The sequence below is a fragment of the Rhizoctonia solani genome, chromosome 1 (genome assembly GCF_016906535.1).
Source record: "Rhizoctonia solani chromosome 1, complete sequence".
Lineage (NCBI taxonomy): Eukaryota > Fungi > Basidiomycota > Agaricomycetes > Cantharellales > Ceratobasidiaceae > Rhizoctonia > Rhizoctonia solani.
In genome coordinates this window covers 1,388,657-1,410,940 of record NC_057370.1, presented here as the reverse complement: position 1 = coordinate 1,410,940, position 22,284 = coordinate 1,388,657, and the positions used below count along the sequence as shown (strand labels likewise).

At 48.5% G+C, this 22,284-nt stretch overlaps 7 protein-coding genes across 7 annotated transcripts; 4 read left to right on the top strand and 3 right to left on the bottom strand.

Annotated features, from left to right (window-relative positions):
- Positions 1–212: 212 nt before the first annotated feature.
- RhiXN_03947 (2OG-Fe(II) oxygenase family protein) lies at positions 213–1,769 on the bottom strand (the record flags this gene model as incomplete). Its single annotated transcript, XM_043323764.1, has 6 exons — positions 213–376; positions 463–587; positions 637–701; positions 748–785; positions 839–1,417; positions 1,481–1,769. 6 exons carry the CDS (start codon positions 1,767–1,769, stop codon positions 213–215), a joined length of 1,260 nt encoding a protein of 419 aa, XP_043176183.1.
- A 186-nt stretch (positions 1,770–1,955) lies between these two features.
- RhiXN_03946 (mitochondrial distribution and morphology protein 34) lies at positions 1,956–4,202 on the top strand (the record flags this gene model as incomplete). Its single annotated transcript, XM_043323763.1, has 4 exons — positions 1,956–1,960; positions 2,019–2,160; positions 2,219–2,332; positions 2,403–4,202. The coding sequence occupies 4 exons, from the start codon at positions 1,956–1,958 to the stop codon at positions 4,200–4,202; spliced, it is 2,061 nt and encodes a 686-aa protein (XP_043176182.1).
- Positions 4,203–4,681: 479 nt separating this feature from the next.
- On the bottom strand, positions 4,682–8,390 carry RhiXN_03945 (type VI Secretion system protein VasG; the record flags this gene model as incomplete). Its single annotated transcript, XM_043323762.1, has 7 exons — positions 4,682–6,637; positions 6,688–7,287; positions 7,340–7,423; positions 7,474–7,481; positions 7,536–7,986; positions 8,036–8,195; positions 8,248–8,390. 7 exons carry the CDS (start codon positions 8,388–8,390, stop codon positions 4,682–4,684), a joined length of 3,402 nt encoding a protein of 1,133 aa, XP_043176181.1.
- A 629-nt stretch (positions 8,391–9,019) lies between these two features.
- On the top strand, positions 9,020–9,996 carry RhiXN_03944 (membrane-associating domain protein; the record flags this gene model as incomplete). Its single annotated transcript, XM_043323761.1, has 7 exons — positions 9,020–9,056; positions 9,120–9,185; positions 9,235–9,313; positions 9,366–9,457; positions 9,519–9,584; positions 9,637–9,705; positions 9,764–9,996. 7 exons carry the CDS (start codon positions 9,020–9,022, stop codon positions 9,994–9,996), a joined length of 642 nt encoding a protein of 213 aa, XP_043176180.1.
- A 1,599-nt stretch (positions 9,997–11,595) lies between these two features.
- Positions 11,596–14,381, bottom strand: RhiXN_03943 (uncharacterized protein; the record flags this gene model as incomplete). The annotated part of the gene is made up of 14 exons (XM_043323760.1): positions 11,596–11,659; positions 11,719–12,269; positions 12,318–12,401; positions 12,452–12,559; positions 12,610–12,720; positions 12,766–12,873; positions 12,924–13,001; positions 13,057–13,176; positions 13,221–13,283; positions 13,333–13,386; positions 13,441–13,599; positions 13,655–13,753; positions 13,806–13,972; positions 14,024–14,381. The coding sequence occupies 14 exons, from the start codon at positions 14,379–14,381 to the stop codon at positions 11,596–11,598; spliced, it is 2,124 nt and encodes a 707-aa protein (XP_043176179.1).
- Positions 14,382–15,087: 706 nt separating this feature from the next.
- Positions 15,088–15,712, top strand: RhiXN_03942 (Transposase family Tnp2 protein; the record flags this gene model as incomplete). The annotated part of the gene is made up of 2 exons (XM_043323759.1): positions 15,088–15,487; positions 15,540–15,712. The coding sequence occupies 2 exons, from the start codon at positions 15,088–15,090 to the stop codon at positions 15,710–15,712; spliced, it is 573 nt and encodes a 190-aa protein (XP_043176178.1).
- A 1,155-nt stretch (positions 15,713–16,867) lies between these two features.
- RhiXN_03941 (Transposase family Tnp2 protein) lies at positions 16,868–20,501 on the top strand (the record flags this gene model as incomplete). Its single annotated transcript, XM_043323758.1, has 6 exons — positions 16,868–17,139; positions 17,315–17,510; positions 17,568–17,628; positions 17,682–17,923; positions 17,976–18,273; positions 20,263–20,501. The coding sequence occupies 6 exons, from the start codon at positions 16,868–16,870 to the stop codon at positions 20,499–20,501; spliced, it is 1,308 nt and encodes a 435-aa protein (XP_043176177.1).
- Positions 20,502–22,284: the final 1,783 nt, after the last annotated feature.

The window sequence follows — 22,284 nt, the reverse complement described above, 5'->3', positions numbered from 1 at the left end:
GATCTATTACCGAAAGAAAGAAAACTAAAAAGAAAAAAACGAACGAAGCGAAGAGAGGATATAATACAAGACCAAGCACGGCGGAGGTATCAAAGTTGATGTTGTAATTCACCCATCGGCTTGGATCCCTTAAGCGCCGAGACTAAATGCGGAGGCTTCTTTGACGCATAGACGTAGGCGTTGAAAAAGTTTATTTATTATCGTGTTAATGTTCAAGCACCCTCGGTACTCTCTTGGGTACTTGGAAATACTTGTCTAACGTTACAGTTTATCCTCGCGTTTTTTATGTACTCGGATATCAATTGGTCACCTCTATCCTGGTTCTCCAACTCAGTCAAGTACGCTGGAGTCGAGTTTTCCAGAATTCGAGGAACGCCTGGTCAGTCGAGATTAAAACCGTCAATTCGATCATGATTGGATATTAGGAACGCCTCTCGTTCATAAATTAGACTATAAACTTACCATGATAAGCACGTCGGCACCCTGGGCCACTCATAATCACCACATCTCCAGAGCGCAGCAAAATTGGAATGGGCTCGATGTCTCGAGATAGTCCTCCGATTAAGAATATTGCTGCGTTGCCCAATCTATGTCAAGTCATCAACGAGGGCGCTCTCGATTGATTTATGAACGTACGAAATGGATACTAGTGGCGTAGTTGACGAGATTTCGGAACGATCGACATGACCCATAAGTGTATCCTGGACGCTATGAGACAGCTGGGGTGCATATATAAGGGGCACTTACTCTAGGCTGATAAAAATTAATGATACCCGCATCCGGTTCTAGGTTGCACTACTTAGTTCCGGTTTTTAACTAAAAGGATAAAACCACGCACCGTACGTCCGTTCCCAGATATCCCAGTCCACTCCATCCTTCCACTCCATGCCATCTGCAACACCCTCCCAAACGCCCGTCCAGTCTACCCTCTGGACGGCATCCACACAAACCCCTCGTATATCGTCTGGAAATGGCACCCTATCTCGTTCAAAGTCGTACGACTTGGTACCCCAGTGGTAATTCAAGCCTATATTTGACCAGCGGAGTTTTGGGACGAGCTGAGATACTGTGGAGGGTGGGAGGGTAGAAGATGGCATCGGCGCCAGTTTGGCTTGAGAATCCCCGAGCGAGCCCGGTTCGTTTTCGACGAGCGTTCGTGTTGTGTCTGGTGGATGATACGCATCCAAGGGCAAGTCGTCCTTCCATTTTGTTTCAACCTCTATATCGAAACTCGGATCCGCCAGCTTTTCTCTCTGGCCCACAACCCGCTCCCATGCGTTCCACAGTCCGCTCCGAGGGACTTGGTAGTGTGCATCGAGATTGGACTCGTTGGGGGAGCGCGCGTGCTCTCTGAGACACCGAGTAACGAGCGATCGCTGGGCGGTTGGGGCAACGAAAAAAGGCAAGAGGACGAGGCCTGGTCTGCCATGCATTAGTCCCACTCTCCCCCCTATTCCGTATTCATCCGATTAGGACCGACCAGGTATGGACTCAAACGTGTACGCCTTTCCGCCCCCTTTTAATCCAACCTCTTTCATCTTGAGCCCCGACACATTCGGATTCCCTCGCCACTCTCCAGTTACGTTCTCTTCCCTGGCAGCGCCCAAATCTAAAACCTGGCTCAAATCCGGTGGAGGGAATCTCGATTTGTATTTTTTCTCCGCGGCTCTGAACGGAGATAGCGGGGGCTTATCTTCGTGTGCTTTGTTTTGCTGGGATTTGAGGTGATGTCGGAGGGCCTTTTTGTATGAGCGTGAGGATGTGTCCATTGTTGAGAGAGAGATGGAGAGAGTCAGGGTGCAAGGAAAGGGACGGGAGTGATGGACGTCGGCGCTTACTGGTGCAGGGTACGAGTGACCTAAATTGTATTTCGTTAGCTCCCTCGTCCTGCTACCGACTCGTTGACAGTCTGTCTCACGCCTCCACTCTCTCTACTTGTCCAGGCTCACTAGAACATGAGGTACGCTTATGCAATGGAGTACGAGGTCGTGTGCACCTGTGCTGATATGAGGTGGCAGCTTCCAGTTCGAGTGGCCCAGATTTAGCGAGAGTTTCCACCGCGATGCCTGTCAAATGCTCGACGCTGCTCTCAACAAGGGCAACAAACCGCCTATCATAGCAGACCGAATCGAGGTTGTCGAACTCGAGATGGGCAAACAGGTGGGTACGCCTCATCCTCGGCCCGCCGCATTTTTCAACTCACACTGCCAATCCCCAGCCCCCGGAACTCGAGATACGGGATATCGGCGACCTGACGGTGGACCAGTTTCGTGGAATTTTCAGACTTAGCTATGCCGGAGACGCCCATATTGTGTTGAGGACCAAAGTCCAGGTATAGTAGTTTTGCCCAGGCCTCGTTGCGTTTGGTGCCCCACTTACATCATAACCTTGACCCGCTCCAGGCTAATCCACTCAACAACAAAAAGTCCGATTTCGATGGCGTTCTAGGCACTTCGCGTGGCATTCTCGCAGCTCATCAGCCCCTCGTGGTCCCCATGCATCTGAGGTTATCCCATTTCAGACTAAACGCCTATGTTGTCCTCGTCGTCTCAAAACAAAAAGGCATCACCCTCGTATTCAAGACCGACCCGCTCCAGAATGTAGAAGTCAGCAGCACATTCGACTCGATTGCCGTTATCCAAAAGTACATCCAACGCGAGATCGAAGGTCAGTTGCGGGAAATGTTTCGAGAAGACTTGCCCGGGATTATCCATCGATTAAGCCAACGCTGGTTGGCCGGCAGAGCTAAAGTCGAGACTCCGTATGCCCAGAAACCAAGGGGGCCGATCTCGAGCTTGCCATCTGTGGCCGAGCACGAGCCGACGTCCCCCCGAGCTTCCGAACGTCCGCTCCGGTTCCCGACGGTCGGCCTCCAACCGGCGCTCTCGACGTACTCACTCCCTACCCCTGCAGGCCTCGCGGCGCTCAGGCCCAGGTTGTCTGTCGCACCTTCGATGGCTGGGAGTGGACGCGGTCGCCAACCAAGTTCGTCCCTCAATTCGCCAACTACCTCGTCCCTACCTCCACTCGTTCCCTCACCCATCGACCCACCCGAAACCCCAGATTCCGATATAGACCAAGAGCACTTTGATCCTACATACGGTCTCAGGCCTGAAGGTCTGCCATCTAAAAGCTCGTACTCTGGCTTTAGCAAGCTCTATGTTCAGAACCGAGGGCTTGGCGACCTTACGGACGGCACGAGCAGCGTTAGCCGACCGAGCTCGGTGCAAGAAGAAAGCGCGTATTGGGAAGAAGACTCGCCCGACTTGTCGGATGGCCATGACGAGCCTGGCGACGAGTACGAAACCATTCCTGCCGTTGGAGGAGGAACCATCACCCGGCCGAAAGCAACCGGCTCGGTCGCGTTGCCGCCCAAACCTGCAAAATCTCTACTTTCACCATTCCAGTCCGAGTCGGGGCGTGGTCGAAAGATGTATTCGAATCATCAGAGTCCGTTGAAGCAGTGGGTCGGACACCAAGAGGCACTACGAAGACAGATGGGCCTGGGTCAAGCAGGATCTGTTTCACTCCCTACCACCCCGCCACCCCGTGCTCCTCTTTCGCGCGCGGGCTCGAATATTCGATATGAACCTCAGCATCAGCACCAGCACCAGCACCAGCATGAACGCCGACGGGGCGCGTCTTCGTACTTTGGATCGAGTGCACCGACAGGATCGCGCTCGAGCGTTGCGGGACGAACCATTTCCACCCCTCCGTCTTCCGAGCTCCCAGCAAGCGGTGGGGAGGAGCCGGCCCTGAACCGAAAGCGGTCATTGTCCCCATCCATGGTCAGCCCTACCTACTCGCGCGAGGTCATGCACTACAACAACGACGACCCGAACGTTGTCGACCCTGAGCCCGAAATCGTCCTGCGCCCGGGGTTGAATACGACAGTGACCCAGCTGAGCGCATTGAGCCAGACAAATCATACACTTTCGTTGTTTGCGCCCAGCGTGCAGGGCGTGACCGTTCGTAGCGTTCCAAGAAGACCAGGCGGAAGCGTGAGCGCGACGCCACACGCGGAGAGGGTCCCTGTTAAGGCGCGACGAAAACGTGTGTATCGGGTCGGAAAGAAGAAAGAAGACCCGTCCGAGCAGGGATCTCAGGTTCCTCTGTCGCCTACGACATCTCAATCCGAGTATGGTCACTATTTCAGGCACCCCGAGTCTTTATACGCACGAACCGATGACGAACGTTTCTAAAGACAAAAAAGTTATCGATACATTTCATCATAGACACATAGACTCTTGGTTTTGGTTTACAATTGTCCCGTTCTATCTTACTTGACTTCTCTGCTGTTGTACAACACATGACTGCCCTTGTCCTCCTGCACCACTCTATGTACTTCTCGTACCCTGATCTTCGTTTTGAGTCCTGGTTCTCGGCTCCTCGGTCCCGCAACTTCCCTTCCCTCATGTTTACCATTGTATGTCTCGCCAACCTACTCAATTTCATTTCGTTCGATTCGGTCGAACGGTTTGTTCCGTTCTTATTTGGTCATTCTGCGTCGTCTGGTTGCCAATCGTCGACGTGCTGGCTTGGTGGCCGACTTGTATTCAATCGAGCAGATGGCGACTGCCTAAGCATCCTACGAACAACCAAAAAAGTCCAACAAGAGACAAAAAAACATACAATACGTAAAAAATATTAGGGGTAAAGTAAGGATCTGGGGGGTAAAACGTCATACAGACCTAAACTCGTTTTGCGAGTACATTTTAGTTAGACTCAGAGGCGCGTTGGGCGATATGGGCGATGTTGGGGCCCGCGGCGAAATGCTTGCGAGAGCCAAAAGTTCGATGTGGCTCATACCCGGCTGAGGGGTCGTTTCTCGACTGGTTTCGGCTCGTGAGCGGCTCAGTGCGTTTCGGATGTCCGAGGTCGTCGTTTGGAGATTTGAATTGTTGGGTATGAGAGATGTAGCTACGGCAATGTCTTCTGGTACGTCTGCCGAAAACGTAACAAGGCCATACGCAAGGTCGAATGCACTTATCCGGGACGGGACGTATTTTTCGACGAGCGATCGGAGGATTTCGAGGGTCGAGGGGTCGAGACCGTGCAAGCGGACTGACGCGATATCGTCGAGTTCAGTCAACCATTCCAAGATTCGCACCACACCTTCCCAGATTTCAGCTCCTTGCTGTTCGTTCTCGGTCCATTGGGCGCACAAATTCGCCAACGCGAGCCCAATGTCTGTTCCAAAGACCTCAAGATCCATGTCTCGTGTTGCAAACATTCGGTGAGGAACTAGGAGTTGAGGAATGGCCAGCCAGAGCGGGTATGGGGACGGTGCCACACGGGAGCCTCGTAGCAAAGCCGTGGCCAACAGGCGTCTCAATGCTCGTGGGTCGTCAAGGATCGCGTATGGCGCGAGCAGCGCCGCTAATTCAGCTGTCGCAAGCGAGGTTGCATGGTTATCGACTATGATTTCGAGACAATGGGTAAGGCTAGCTATTGTTTGGATATCTCGTACAACTGTCTCGATGGTGTTGTCTTGTAGAATGTCCCTAAAGAGGGCAACAAGAAGGCCAATAGATCTATCTGCCACACGGAGCATAACGGCGAGTTTGCCTGGCGCAGCATCCAAGGTGATCCGTGAAACAAGGGCCCTTAGGGATTGTAGTTCGTTTAATGCGAACCATGAGCTGAGACCGATGTTTGTGTCTACTCCGTCGAGGGAGACCAACCGCGAGACCAAGGTGACCCAATGTCGAACCGGAAGAACCGATAATAACCGGTCGAACCGCGGCAGGTTGCGTACCACCTGCTGAAGCCAATAGCTCTGTGCATCGCTTCGGTCGTCGTCTTGAGATAATTGGGGGATCACAAGATCGAGGAGAACGGCCGTCTGAGATACGGCGATGTGCATTGTGTCCGTTACATCGAACTCTATCCATGCAGCGAGTATCGTTGGTAACACCTGGTCTGCAACCGGGTATTGGAACCCAGATTCCGAATCATCCAGTTCAACCAATGTACGGAAAAGTTGGACACATGTTTGCCGCAAGAAGTGGGATGGTTCGGTTATCTGAGTCTGCCTTCGGTTTCGCGACAGGATGATTTCAGAGGAGATAAACATGGCAGAAGCAGAATGAATCAAGGATCTGGCGGTGGGCGCCGGTATATTGGCGTAAGGGAGCAAAAGTGAAACCGTCTCAAGAATATTACTGAATGCTATCAACAAGCTAGAAATCACGGGTAACGAGTCTGTGTCGGTGAATCGCTCCTTTAGTGAATCCATATAAGCCTTGAGCCTTCGGAGCACTTCTATTTGTGTGAGTGTGAATGACTCTGAAGTCGATTGATGAGATTCGTCAAAGATAGTCCACGGTTCTTCTGGTAACTCTTTGATTTGATGAAGAATGCGCTGACTGGCAAGGCTGACGCGCTTCACGGCAATATCGTCCAATTGTGGCTGTTTGAGAACTGCTGCCATGACCTCAAGATGTCCAGATAATTGCGGGGGCTCTGGGGTAGCTGGGACCACTTCTGGAGTATGCTCCTCTACCTCTTCAATAGAGACGCTAAGCGATTCGAGTAACTGTTGAGCATATAGGCCCGACTTATGAAGGGGTACATCAACAGAGAGCTCGGATAATGCTTCATGAAAAATTGGCATGAGTACGAGGGAATGAACTATCTATATAGTGCGTAAGTACTAAGAGCTTTATTGCCCAACCTAGCACGTACCTCACGGATCCCTCGAGACTCTGACCATAGCTTTAAAATAGAAATTGCTTGGCAAGCGATCGCATCGGGGGGAAACCGACTCCACCAAACAATGGATAGTACACCGGCTATTCCTACGTACGTTTTCAACGTAGCACGGAAGCTCCCGAGCAAAGTTGTCGCATCATTCCAAGGGCCTTGTGTGCCTAGTAATAGATTATTGTAGTCACGGAAAGCTGGCTCGTCGGACGAAAAGTCGGATATGTTCGGCTGATTCCAGAGCCGCCAAAGCATAGTGGGCCCAAAGTGTCTTTCAGAAAAGGAGCGACGCAACCATCGAGCGACTCGGGGGATCCTCTCTGGCAATGATTCGTCGTATTCGTCAAAAGCCAGATGAAAGTCTCCCCAGGAAGTAATAGCGGACTGTATTTGTTCCCATCGAGCCATGTTTTCGCTTGAAGTTATCTGGTCACGTCCTGCTACCATGTACTCTTGTATATCGGGTTCGTTAAGATACCTTGCGACCAACGGGTGCGATATCCATCGTTCGATATGTTTAGGCACGTCGTCGTCTTCCAGAAGTCGTGGGTCTGCAAGGTAAGTCACGGTTGAAATGCCGTACTGGGTATCGTTGTAAATAGGTTGGCTCAGGTAAATCTCCTAATTCACGTACCAGAACAGCTGTAACAAGAGAGTCGCTTTGTAACGAAGCGTATCCTAGGATCTCGAAAAGTAGCTTGCATGTTTGAAGGTCCGGCTAATAAAGCACATACGTCGCTATTCTTGGACAATACTAGCGTTACTCACGTTTTCGCCTGGTAAAACTACGTCAGTCACCACTTACCTCGAAGGTTGTTGATTTCACTCACCCAAGGACTCGTTCACCAGCGAAATAAATTGAGTGGCAGTATCTTCCTCTATCTCGGGGAGGGGCTTTCTCAATGCTTGAATCGCCTCTTGCATAAGCTCAATTGCATCAATGACATCGCTCTGTAGCAAACGTTCCAACGGATTTCCGCTACTCTCATCCCATTCATCAAAAGGTCCTTCAGGAGTAGTGACGTAGCAGAGCAAAGAGTGAAAAACGTGCCGAAGAGGTGGATTTGCCGAGTTTGCTTTCAGTAAGGTCTTCGCGGTTTGTGAGGAGTCAGATAGGTTGGCAATGTCAATCGGAGGTGGGAGAGCCCGATATTCGATTGCTGGATATGTCGTGGAGGATACCTCCGCTGCTGGTTCCTCTTGGGCGTCACTTGGTTGACCGTAGATTGCAATGGTCAACTTCTTGAACGAGCCCTGAAATATCATCAAGCGGCTGGACGCCTGGTTCCAGCTAGTTAGTTAGAGGCTCCAGGACAGATCACCAACATACCGGTGGTGAAACTGCAAAGTCCCAATCCAGCATTTCATCTACATAGTCGAGCTGTGTAGAAAGGAGCGTGTTCGACGCCTTTGGCTTGGGCTCGGCATCGGTGGGCAGCATTAAAGCATTCGAATATATCTTGAGAGCGAATTGAGGGGGAGTGGTTTCTCTGAATTGGGTAATAAGTCCGTGGTGCCCACGAATAAAGACAACAAACCTACCCAACACAGTTCTCGACATTTTTGAAAGCGGGTATACCAGTTGGGATTATTCGTATTGTCTGAAGAACTACAGGGGTAGAGAATCGAACTGTCGCGACCCCGGATGGCTCGGCCACTAGTGTGCCATAGTACACGAGAGACATTGGACTATGGTTGCTCGCTTGACAATTAGGCGCCTGAGTCGTAGTGACTATGTTGAAACCCGGAACCTACGCCAAACAAACTTAAGGGGTGTGCTGAACATTAAGATTACCGTTATCGACGGCAAATAATCAACCCACGGATTCTCACAATGGTGATCTTCCTATTTTAAAATATAACCTGAACAATAGTCGGTCATTTACGAGCAGTTGATCTTGAGAGACAGCCTAAATTATACAGGTGGGATGTATATTGTTTGTTGTGTGAACGTAATAGCGATACTACGCTGGTGCCATACCTCGACAAACTCTTGTCCCACGGTGAGATCTGCATTCAAAGCACCCGAAATGCCGCTATTAAACATTTTTGCACATACCAACCCCCTATTGTGCTTCTTTTCACAGCCCTAATGATGTGAACCTCGATTGTCGGAAGGGTCGGTCGTCAACCAGACTGCACAGGCTTATTCAGAACGTTCTCGTGACGCGCCGAGTCAAGCAGGTAGTGGCAATTCGCCCTTGGTTCTCGTTGACGCCGTCATGTTATACCCAGGAACAGTCGAGCGCGTATATTGATAAAGCTTGGCCTGCACACAGTATCCCCAAAAACTTCAACCACCCTCATTCGTTCAATGCCACTTTTCGATACTGTCCGTCTTGCGTCCTACGGTAGGCCTCAGTAATTTACAATTAACTCCTTAGCACCACAATCTAATAATCTAAAATCCCTAGCGACTGTGCTCGTGTTTTCTCTTATTGTGCTGGGTATATCCGGGTACTGGGTTGGCCTATTTCAAGGTACCTTTTACTCAGCGATAAGACAGCACCGTTCTGAGGTTCTGCGCAGGTGCTGGCACTGGCCTCGGAACACCCGCTTCATTTTCACTAGCCGTTTCAGTCATTACCTGGGCGTTCATGTTTCCTGCGTATGTTCAGTGTTTACTAGACTCGCCATCTGGAGCTGAGACCTTTATCTAGTCTGCTAGTTAGTACATTCCGCCGGGGTTCGTTCCTGTCCTGGGTCGCGATCGAGTTGGGTATCTGTGGCTTCCTCTGGGTTCTGTGGCTGGGTACGCGCATCTCAATCCACTACGATAATGTGTTCGAATACTTACCGTGACACAATCATAGCATCGGCCGCATATACGACCAGCCTCAGCGCAGGGATGACCTTGAATTGTGACCTCGTCTCTAACAGTAAGCACTAACTATATTTGATTCGTACAATCCAATGCTCATGCTATACCAGCTGGAGCAGAAAGCATTTGTCGTCAGTACCAGGCGATCCAGGCGTTTTCTTGGTTGAACTGGCTCATATGTACGTACCCTCCGTGTAAGGCGGTTGCCTTCGCGTCACTCACCATTCGGTCATCCAGTGTTTGCTTATATCGTATTGGTCATCGCCCTCGCCATCAAGGGGATGAATAAAGGCCAGAGCGTCTGGACCATGGAGATCAGCGATCTTAGCGCCGCTGTTTCTGGCAGTGGCTCCACTAGCGCGACCTCAAACCACGTGGGCAAGGTTGTTCAGGACCAACCGAGCCACTACCAACAACCACAGTATAACCAACCCGCTCAACACCACCCCCAGGGGATGGCACAAGTCTAACGATGATACAAAACACTGTACCCAAGCTTGAGCCTAGTTGTTTCGTTGAAAATTCGTAGTATGTGTTTAATCCTGTATTTCAACATCCCCGCTTTTCCTTCTGTACTACCTGGGTGTAGCATCTTATACCGTTATGTTAGTCGACTGTACCTGCTGACTGTGTCAATCCGTGTAGTTAGTTGACTCAATACCACTACTTGCTTTGGAACTCTGCATTCATTCTGGCTATCCTGTTGCTCAGAGATAGGATCGTGTTTACCTTCTATCAGACTCAATTGGATATAACTACAAGCAAGACGTCATCTAGATGATATTACTGGTATAAGTATGCGTCGTACCCGATCTAATTGCTTATATGCATCCCTTTTTTTCGAACTAGAAACTGTGAATATCAGAAATAAGACATAGTTTGGACCTCGCTAATTTGCTTCAGAACAATCTGGCATCTTGTACGATCACTGTTGTCAGCCAATCTCCAGCCATATCATGATGTATATTATTGCACAAGGCAAGCCGTATCCAACTGGACCAGGCCAATCGATTTACCTTTCCCATCTTAATGAGCCCTGGGAGCCTGGTCCAAGTTAGTTGAAGGCTCCAGAACAGATCACTAACTTGAAGTGTATTGGTAATATTGAAACTCAGAGCATACACCAGTTCTACACCTGCCAAGGCCTCCGGATTCGAGCATCAAGGATATTGTTTTTGATAGTGAGCAACCGTAAATTTCTTCGGTTGAGAGTATAACCCAAATGATATTCACGGGTAACTGGTCTCAATACTGGATTTGAATGATACGACCACTGTGCCCCCCTAGAGTGCGGAACTTCCGGGGGTAATATTCCGGACTTTGCCTGCGGGAGGTAACGAGGCTACGGTGCGGAAGTTCCAGGCTCTGGCCGCGGACCAGTTCATATTGTTCCGAACCTTCGGAATCGTGACCATTTCCGGGGTTTCACAGCGGACATTTTTATCATTGGATTACTCTGTTACGCTTCTTAGCCACGGTTATTCCGTGGTCATCCTACGTTACAGTTTCACATTACAATATATATTTTCGCGGTCGTTCCGCATATAATACACGATACAGCCCCGGGACAACTTTCTGTTCCGCACCTAAACGCCGAGTGTCCCGCGGCCCACTGCCGGAACTTCCGAACTTGAAATACGACATAAAACTTGAAACCGTGGCCGAGCCCCGGAAGATCCGGGGTTTACCGCTGGAACTTCCGCATGCTAACTGCGAAAATTGCCACGAAAAGATATGATAAAAATACGCGGTCCGGGCCTAAACTCCGGGTGTCCCGGGAGCTGGCCCCAGAACTTCCGAAGGAGAAGATCGAAAGAAAAGGCTGAAATCGTCCGAAAAGAAGAATGTCCGAGGCGTTTAAGTTAAATGGAGGGTGCAAGTCCGACAGAGATGAGATGATACAGCACGGACAGCGGAGAAACACAGGCAAAGCGAACAAAAGAATTAGAAGCAAATAAAAAGCGTTAAAGGGAGTCTGAAAGAGCAGAAACGAAAGCAAAGATGAGAGGATAGACGAGGCGAGGGAATCGAAACGAGGGGGAAATTCGGAGCCAAGTCGTGTGCGTAGTTCAGCGCTTGTTGGCTCTGGTAACTTGTCGGGTCTTTCTTCCGGGAGCGGGTGGGGTTGGATCCCTAGCAAGGCAGTTATAAGTGATGTGAAAAGTGAAGAAAAAACGAAAAGAAAAACTCACCCGAGCAATGCGTCTGTAGCATCAATCAACTCTTGTTTTGCCTTTCGCCCCCGTTTACCCTTCGGCGCTGCCTGAGAGTCAGCGGCTGCGCTGGGTCCGACCATCTCCTCATCCGCCCCCGCCAAGGTTGCGGTTGTTTGACCCTTCTTAGCTGGCTGTTCTTTTTGAGTGTTCGCGCCCTTGCGCTTGGCCTGGGCGGCGGTAGGCTCGTCGGGTGGAGTCTTGCGCTTCTTCCCTGCATCAACTGATTCGTCGTAGGTGATGGCAGGGGGAGAAGGCGCTGGTAAGGCGCTGGGCTGAGCTCTCTTCTGGGCGGGCTTAAGCACCGGGGTGTCCTCGTCGCTGTCGGGTCCAGTGCAATGTTTGCGGGTCCCGGCTTCAGGGCTGTCCAAACCAAGACATGGGACCACAGCTGGAGTTGGGGTACTGGGTGCAAGAGGTGATGGATATTCCTGCGTAGCTTCTTCCTCTGCGCTTGCGGGTTCTTCAACTTTGGCAGGACAAGGGGGTGTACTGGAGACAAGCGTCAAGCTGATAGGTGGATAAATTTCCTGCTATGTATGAGTATAAAAATCGATAATCTATCTCATTTGACGTACCTGTATGTGTTTATTTCCTCGCAATTTGGCCGGGGCTGGGTCGGATTCGCTGTCATCCTCAACAAGTCGTTTCTGCGCCTTGCTCTGCGATCGTTCCTAATGAGCAAGGTGAGAATTCAAATTAGAACACGTACCTTTTGGGCCTCCTTAGCTTTCTGCTTTGTCACCGGACGTTCAAGGTCTGGAGCTGGTTCCCCATCGTTGCCAAGATCTTTGGCTACCTGGCGCACCCGCTTGCAAGCCTGTTGTTGTATTGTACACAAAACCATATGAATATAAGCATACTACTTACCACTCCCTTCCCCTTTGACTTTGAGCACGAAGGCTTGGGGTCATTGATGCTCTCGTCCTCAGAGCTTTCAACTGGTTGGGTGCGAGCCTTCTTGTGGGCGTGGTTTGGCACCTAGATCTTGGGTTAGGCAATGCGACAATCAAACTTGGGACGTACCGCTAGTGCATTCTTGACCCTTTGTTTTGCGCCAAGGGGTTTGACAACCGGAGTTGGCTTGTCATCAGACTCTTCATTGGAAGTGGCCTTGGGAGCACGTTTTGAGGTCTGACGGGTCCTACATCAAATTAAGCTGTGCGGGGAGGGATATTACTAACCTTATTCTTGGTTGTCCGCCCCAATGACAATGGCCTAGCATTGCTTGCCTCCTCTTCAGAATCATCCATGCAGGTAGGCTGGTGTGGTGCTGGTTCAATGTATTGTAGTACGCGCGTGACCAAACATTCTCACCCTGGGTCTGGGTCTGGGTCTGGGTCTGGGTCTGGGTCTGGGTCTGGTTGGATTGGCAATGGGGGCGGGATCACTGTCATCAGACTGATCCTCAGGAACAGTCAAGTGGTGGGGCTGGTTCTGAACACAATCGTTAATTCAATTAGATTGCGGCACGAGATTACACGTGCCTTTGAAGATCCCTTGTCGGTTTGATAGGTGGGGCTAGATGGATCGGGCTCCAATCGCTAGATCACGTCATACTATGAGATTGGACAAATCGTGGAGGCAACTTACTGTTTTTCCTTTGCCTTTTGTCTTAGTCGTACCAGCATTCCCAACTCTCTTTGCCTGAGAATTGTCCTAATCAATATCAACAATAGACATTTAATTAAAAATACTTACTTTGCGTTGTGCCTTGAGTTTGTTGCACCAGGCAACTTGTCCGCCGGCCTTTTTGATTCGCGCTTGATGGTCGCGTTGATGTGTAAGTGCGCGGATTGTCAACTCCTTCACCGCCCAGTTGTCACGGTACCGCCGCATAATTGGGTATGCCTTGTAAACCTGGACAAATGGACAAATTAGATTTCAAATATTGGGAAGTGAATTGCGCACTCACCTGGGCGTTGATGGATCCTTGCTGTTCATTGGTGAGCTTAATGTAGGTGCACCCTGGGATGCTGCAAGACACATGCCGCACAACAGTGCGGACATGGTTCTTGGTCAAGTGTGGGTTATGCGAGCATAACAAGACAATGAAGACAACATACCTGGATCCCTTTAAAAAGGGCTTTATTCCTGGGTCCATCCATTTCCATGAGAGCGTTGAGCCCTTTCAGGCTGCCTTCCGGGCAATCAAGCATCTTGTATCTTTTGTATTTGCCTGCCTTGTTAGCAACATAGATATATTTTCCGCATCCTGACTTGTAAGGTTGAACTAGTTTGGATGCATGTGAATGTATGCGCGTAAAAAAGGCAAGTTACGTACGATTGGTCGCGTCTGCAATCCAGTTACCCCCGTGGCTGCGGCCACAACCGCCGTTATCACATCCACCAGCCTTGTTGTTGTCGTCATTGTTGTCGTCCGCATCGTTGTCATTGTCGTTGTCCGCATCGTTGTTGTTTGCATTGTTGTTGTTTGCATCGTTGTTGTTTGCATTGTTGTTGTTGTCTGCGTCGTGATAGCGGGGCCCTTTGCGGGGGGCAGCAGAAGCAAGCGTGGATGCCTTGGCGTATTTATACGCCGTGGTGTTCTCACGCCGCGCAACCCTTTCTGCATTTGACAGAACAGGTTTTGGTGGTTTGGACGGTTTGGTGGCGGGCTGTGATTTCGAGGGTTTTGCCATGGTATCTATAATATATGAGCAATAGAATAGCAGTATAATGAATAGAAAAGAATAATACCTTGAGTTAGTAGTTAAACTAGCAAATTTGGGGGAACGCGCAAAAATAAATCAAAAATCGAAATTTCCCCCCGCACTTGCGCTTACCTCTTTATACCCAGGAGGCAAGTTGAATAAGTCTACCAGATGAAATATATCAGCTAACCGGGTCAAATATGACAGAATAATACAGGAAATACGCACCCGCAAGTTGGGTAAATAAATTCGAAGATTTTTGTTTTTTTTCGCGCAAGTTCCAGTCTCTTCCCTAGCGTCCGTAGACATGTTAGCTATCAATAATATTCAAAATGCACGGTTGGAAACTTACCTGATGCCAAGGGAGGCGGAGGAGACAAGTATGGGCACGGGTGTGATCAAAATGAAAGTGCGCCACATTTTGCGTGGCACGTGGTTGCGGAGTTTGGCGCTTAGAGTTTCACGGCTTTTGTCCTACTTGTGTCTCAGACCCCGCATGAAATTTGCTAAATGGCTGGCAAAAAGAAAATGCAATGTAGATGCGGGTGCCGTGGTATATTTACTGAGCGTGTGTGCAGGGCACATATGAGGCAAGCAATGTTCAAAACACCGGCACGGAGGGGTTCAAATGATTGGTATGTTCTTATGTATTGGAGTGCTTAAATGCTAATATCTCTCAAGAAAACTTTGCAAGATGATACGCCAAACATCAATACAGGCAGCTATCTTGCGACAAAATTCCCGGAATTTGCAGTACTTGAATCCCCCCAAACCTATCCCCAGTACTCCCCCTTTTGCTTGTAATGAAGCCCCAGACAACCTAGACAACCTATTCGCTGAAGATATACCACCTACCAAGCCCAATATGTGGCAAGAAATCCTGCACAATTGCATTTATTATGACTCCAACCGTGAAGTTGTTTTACCGGATGATGGGACTGGCACTCAAACTGGGACCAATCAGTTGGAAGAACTGGATGATATCAGTCTTATAACATTATCGGATTGCCTTGGTAACCTCAACATGTCAACTTATGGCCTCTTGGGAGAGGAGATTATGGATGCCGAGAATATTATTGAGTTGGTTGTAGAAGGTATGTGCCCAATTATCATCTATTCATCCATTGCTCATACTACGTTATCTAGCTCATACTTTCCTCAAAGATGAGGACTTTGACAAACTCTCTTCATTTGATCTTTATGTTAGATACAAACCATCCAAAGCACTTTTTGCCGAATTAATTAAACGTTACCAACCTATCAATAGCCCCAAGGGAACACAAATTCCTTCTATCAAACGCCTGCGTACCCATGCTTGAGACCTATTGGGACTAGCTGCCAGCCAACATCATTGTTGTGTCAACTCCTGTGTTGCGTTCATAGGTTACTTGGACCATTTGCAGGCTTGCCCAGTCTGTCACAAGTTGCGCTTTGACTCGGCTGGGAAACCAAGGAATCATTTCACGTCTATCCCCTCATTCCTCAACTGCGTGCTCTGTTTGCTTGTCCAATTACTGCCAAGAAGATGCGCTATTGAGACGAGTATATCAACAACAATGGAACTATAGCCAATATCTTTGATTTGCTTCGGTACCTCAAACTACGCAACCTCTTTGTCACAATCAATGGCAAAACAATGCCCTATAAATACTTTCAAGACGTGCATGAGATTGCACTAGGAATAGCTATGGATGGAACTTGTCCCTTCAAGCGTTGCAACAATACCTGCTGGCCAATTCTCATCATCAACTATAACCTACCGCCCGACAAACGCACTCTCATTGAAAATATGATCTGCGTTGGCGTTATACCAGGTCCAAAATGCCCTTCCAACATCAATTTGTTTCTCCAGCCCCTGATTGACAAGCTTTGTGATCTAGCGCGTGGAGTGGCAGCTGTCAACGTCAATCAACATCAACTGTTTGCTCTTTGCGCGCATCTATTGATAATCTTTGGCAACATTCCCGCCCTTACAAAGATTCTCGAATTTGTCGGACACAACGGCTGCTTACCCTGCCAATTCTGCTTGATGCCGACTGTACCTGGACCTGTCCTGGACACGGTCACATGACCAGTACAAGTGGTTGCATGCTGGCCCAAGCCCAAATTTGGGGGGTAGCAGGTGTAATCATGGGTTGTCAGCAGAGGAATAATAGGGCTCTATGGCTTAGTGGTCAAGCTGGTTCAATTCCAGCTAGTTCTATTTTCCTCTGTTTATGACAGGACCCACATTGGGTGGTGGATCCCATTGCTATTGTCCGCTTCACCAGCCCAACGGTTTTTGAATGGATCCTCTCAACCTCCTGTTGCGCAAACACAATCAATGTACTGCTACTGGGCTCAAAGTGCTTAAGGCCAAAAACACGGCGGAGCAAAAATGACTTGCAACTGAATCTGGCATCAAAGGCGTTACATTATTTGCTTGCGTCCCCTCTGTGTCAATCCCGCGCTCATTTCCTGTTGATCTCATGCATATGGTCTGGCAAAATCTGATCCCGCAACTTATTGAGCTTTGGACTGGTGATTTTAACGATCTGGATGCTGGTCTTGAAGACTATCATTTGAGGCTTAATGCGTGGAACGCTTTCTGTGACGCTTGTGTCCCATCAAAACGTACTATGCCTGGTTCCTTTGGCTGCCCCGTCCCCAACCCGCGCAAGCCGTCACATTTCATTGCAGAGTCCTGGAACATACTCACAACACAAATGGCTCCTTTGCTTCTGTATAAGCGGTTCTCTGACAAACGGTATTACCGGCATTTTGTTTGACTTGTCAGACTTCTACGGCTTGTTGTCTCATTTGACCTACCACGTGACAAAATTTGAGAAATACGCTGAGGGCTTGCCAAATGGGTTGAAGAGTACAAACAGTGGGTATCTTACGGTTTAACTTGTCCATTTATTGACGTAAATTAATACCAGAATATATTATCAGTTTGACAAGAATCAACTGCAGACCTGTCCAGTCAACATTCATTACCTCCTCCACGTCGCCAATTCCATTGAGTACATGGGTCCAATATGGTGCTATTGGGCTTTTCCAATGGAGCAATTCTGCAGCTTTGTCGTTAACTTGGTCAAAAGCCAACAATATCCATATGCCAACATTGACAAGCGCGTGCTCAATCGAGCACGATTGCAAATTATTCTGCACAAGTATTGACTTGTTGACAAGACACCATTCACGGGCCAAAAGCAAGCTGAGGAATCTGACGGCGCAACACTTGTCCGTGGCTGTGAGTATTCCTCTCGTACTCTGACTAGAATATAATATATTCATTTTGTGTAGACCCCCTTGCGCTCTTATTAAGCCCACACTCAACCCTCCTTCCCGTCGACCAACATCTAAGACAACAAATCGTGCGCTATCTCACAACTTCATTCAAGATACTGTCCGACGTAGCCAAGGAGCTTATTCCTGACAAGCTGGAGCAGTGGGGACGTCTTTGGATTGGGAACGGGGGCAATGAGGTTCATGCACGTGGGTATCACAAGCTGCGTTCCGACGGAAGGGATGCAGCATTTGTTTGCGTAAGTGTTTATTACTTAGCTGTTTTACACTAAATTTAACATTATGGCTCAGTACAAGCTTATGGTAGACCAGGACGCCAACCTAGTCTTGGCAAACAAACGCCTCAAAGAGGAAAGTCAATATGGCAAACTCCGGCATGTATTTGTTGTGACAATCCCGCCAAAAACCCCCAACATCAACCCAAGCCGCAAGAAGAATCAATACCTATTGCTTGCACAAATATACAAAGCACCGGTCAAGAGCAACAAAATAGAAGGCAAGAAGCTCATCTGGTACAAGGGTAAATTGGGTACGGGTGAGGTTGTCAACGTTTCAACTATCCAGTGTGCGGTCGGACGCATAAAGGATGGTAATAGATGGTGGATAGTTGACAGGAGCGCTGATAATACCTTTGCTTACCCAGAATTTATAGATTAACGCAGTGGCCTGTATTTATTGTCTATTCGCATATACATATTGTCTTTTGTGTTACAATATTCAGGGTGGAATGACCAATTGCAAAGAATCAGGGATTTTTTGTAAGGTTTGTTGACTCATTTGATCTACAGGTAGGAGCTTGTTGGGATGCTGCGTAAAGCCGATGCATTTGCCTTGTACCCAGCAGCCATCGGGTTAAGCTTCTGGGCCTACAGTTCATCCCCTTCCGGCACGCAGAATTGCAAGCGCTGAGCGCCTGCGGACGTGTTCCTGGATGTCATACACTTGCAATTCACTCTCGATTCATTTCTGCATTTTGCATCGGCGACAACAAAGCGCCAATTCATCTTAACTACTCACGCACACGAACTGGAGAATAGGTACGGAACATGCATGCAGGTACGTAATTCTTACATTGGCGGCAAACGAGCCTGATGAGCCAGCGAACTGTCGCGTGCCACAGGAAAAGTGCGGAACTGAAGCAGGTGCGGAACACGGGTAGGCGCAAGACGGTTGCGGGCTTGGACACCGACGAGGCTAACTTACGGGGCGAAGGTGCGGAACGACTCCAAGACGCGGAACGAGGGTGCGGAACAGCAGCGAGGGCGAGACGTCATGGGATAGGATTCCGGCCCCGAGGCGCGGAACAGGCTCGCAGGTGCGGAACAAGGGTGCGGAACGAGGGGGACTGATCCAGTAAGGTGCGTAACACTGGGATGTGTTCCGTGCTTTGGTCCGATGGCTAACCCCGGAACAGGCCAGTTTCGTGCCCAAGGTGCGGGAGTTCCGCACTCTAGGGGGGCACAGTGGACCTACGCTACTAAACCATTCGCCACGTGATAGAATCTGGCGATCATACCTTGCTTGGCGAAAATCTTGTGTCACTACGGAATCTATGTTCAAGGCACCCGAAATGCCGATACAATTCCTTCGTATATGGCGCGCCCCCTAACTGTCTTAGTGATCTGTACCTCGATTATCGAAGGGCCGTCAATCAGCTTTCGCGGGGTCATTCAAACCATTTTCATGACGTGCCAAGCCAAGTAGTAGGGTGTTGTAATTCGCCCTTGGTTCTCGTTGACGCAGCTGTTGCCACCCCAGGAATATGCTTATAAAGCCCGGTCGAAACCTGCACAAGCTTTGGATGTCCTCATCTATTCAATGGCACTGTTCGACACCTTGCGCCTTGTATCCTACGGTGGGCTTTAATGATGTAAAGCCATATCATTATTGACTAACATGTGTATGTAACTTCTAGCGACTGTACTCGTGTTCTCGATCATTGTCTTGGGCATGTCTGGGCACTTTGTTACTTTACTTCAATTAGGTAGTTTCTCTTATCACCAATTGGACATTATTGTCATTCTGACGCCCTGCTTAGGTTTTTTTATCGAATACGTATCGGCTTCTTTGTGTTCGCTGGCTGTTTCAGTTATTACTTGGGGAACCATGCTCCCTATGTAGGTTCATTACTTGTTCCGCTAGAGGTTTAAAACTGAGACCTCGATCAAGTCTGTTAGTTAGTGCGTTTCGTCGAGGATCGTTTTTGTCGTGGGTTGCAGTCGAGCTGGGTACCTGCGGCTTACTTTGGGTTCTATGGTTGGGTACGCGCATCCTAACGTATTGTGATAATGCATCCAGCCACTTGACAGACCACAACTATAGCATCGGCCTCTTACACGGCCAATATAGGCGGCGCATATGTGACCTTGAACTGCAACCGTTACATACGTTATCGTGAGAGCTGAACTTTTTAATTTATATATTTCAATATTTACCATAGTTCAGTGGACTTGGCCGTAATAAGAGTTTGTCGTCAGCACTGGGCAGTCCAGGCATTTTCGTGGTTGAACTGGGTCATACGTATGTGTCCTCCATCTACAGTAGCTGTTTTGACGTCACTTATTATTTGGTCATCTAGTATCTGCTTATATTACATGGGTCGTCGTCTTGGCTGTCAAGGCCAAGAGCAAAGGCCAGAGTGTCTGGACCATGGAGATCAGAGATCTTAGTACTGCTGCCTCTGGCCCTACGGCTGATGAGGCTAACAATGCCGCCTCGAACAACGAAGATAAGACGGCCCAGCCGGATCACTACCAACAGCCGCAACAAAATTACCAATCAGCTCAACAATACCCTCATGGAGTACCAGAAGTGTAATGGCAATATAAAAACGCTGTGACTAGCTTTGCGACTTGTTGTCTTAGTTAAACTTCCGCAGGTAAAACATCTTCACCATTGTACATGTAGTGCACTTCAATTTCTGTGATGTGTTCGAGGTACATGATCCCACTACGACTCATTATGATCCGTGTAAGCTTACTGTACGGGCTCTGAATCTTATGAACTTGGCTACCATTAATATGAGTTCCAAGTGTTATGAAGCTTTCAATACTGCACCGATTTGTTGATGTGAACGGCTGTTATTTATGTGCGCATTGTCACTAAATCCAAGAAGCAAAACCCGGATTTTAATGTGGTACAGTGTTGGTGGTATCAATCTCTCGGCCTTTGGTGGCTTAACTCGTCGCTATATTCACAGCAACACAGAATTGGCTCCAATTACTACAATCGCATAGGTTCTTGCTCGTTTAAATGAGATTAGCTGACGCTTGCTGATGCTGTACTTAGGTAGTCAAAATAGATTGACCACACGCCATATATCTAAGGCCAATAATGCGGCCAAATCCTTTTCAAACATAGCATGCATATACTCACATATGATTATATGCGTTGTATATTTTAGCGGGTTGTGGATAAAACCTCTCGTTGTGTGTTAGACCGAGCGCATTAGTCTTCTCGATTTATCTCTCCTTTTACCAAGGGGTGCCTTTTTGGCTATAACCCAATGCTACAAATCTTGGTTATGTTTCAATTCATACTCACTCATCTGTCTCTACTAGAGGCTCCTGAGAAACCTCACCGGGCGAAAACGCATTCGAAGTCGAAAGATTCCCATCCACAAAAGGCCCGGTAGGGACAGGCGAAGGCCGTTGACCTCATCAATCGCTATCTGTACCTTGTTGGTTGTCACACAAAATAAAAAGCTATTGACGCGACCACAATCTTGGACTCAAAGAGTCGCATGTTACTAGGCTGAAGGTTAGACTCGAATGGTGCGAGTAGGATATATGCTACTAAATCGTTTGATGTGTGATCAAATCTAGTGATCATGTGCTATGCATAGATGGTACCTGCCTCAAAGAAGATCATATGTCGCTATGGGATCTACATTCAAGGTGCCCAACATAACGCTGCAACGTTTTTTGTGTATATGGTGTTCCTTAAGTTCCTTAGCAATCTATACTTCAGCTGTCAGACGGCGTCAATCAACGTTCATGGGGTTATACCAAGCGTTCTCTGTGACCTGCCAAGTCAAGTAGGCAGTTTCAATGCTCCCTTAGTCCCCTTAGTTCCCTTTGACACTAGGAACAGTTGAGCATACATACTAATAAAACTCAGCCGGAAGGAAGATATGGCCAAGTTTCGGTTGCCCCAATTCATTCCATGCCACCTTTCGATATTACATGCATTGTATACTATGGTAGGTTGACCGGTTCCAGTACTGCACGGCCATATTGCCATAGACTAACATATGACTCCCAGTAACGGTGCTCATATGTTCTATTATTATAGTGGGGGTATTTGGACTCTGGGTTAGTATACTTCACTCTAATAGTTCATGGAGACTTATGTGTGGTCAATAAAATCCTGCAAAATTGAACATCATCGCTGTGGTTCTAAATGATGCGACGTTTGATCATGGTACAACGCTGTAAGAAGCTTGATCGTATTTCCATTTGTGCTCGTATTTGAGTTCATCTTCTCTTATTTAAACCAGCTGCATTCGACGCAGTTGATATTCCTAAGAACCTGACGAAGTAAGGGGATCATTGTTTATCTCACCAAGCATGATTTGTATTTATGTATATACCTTTCTGTC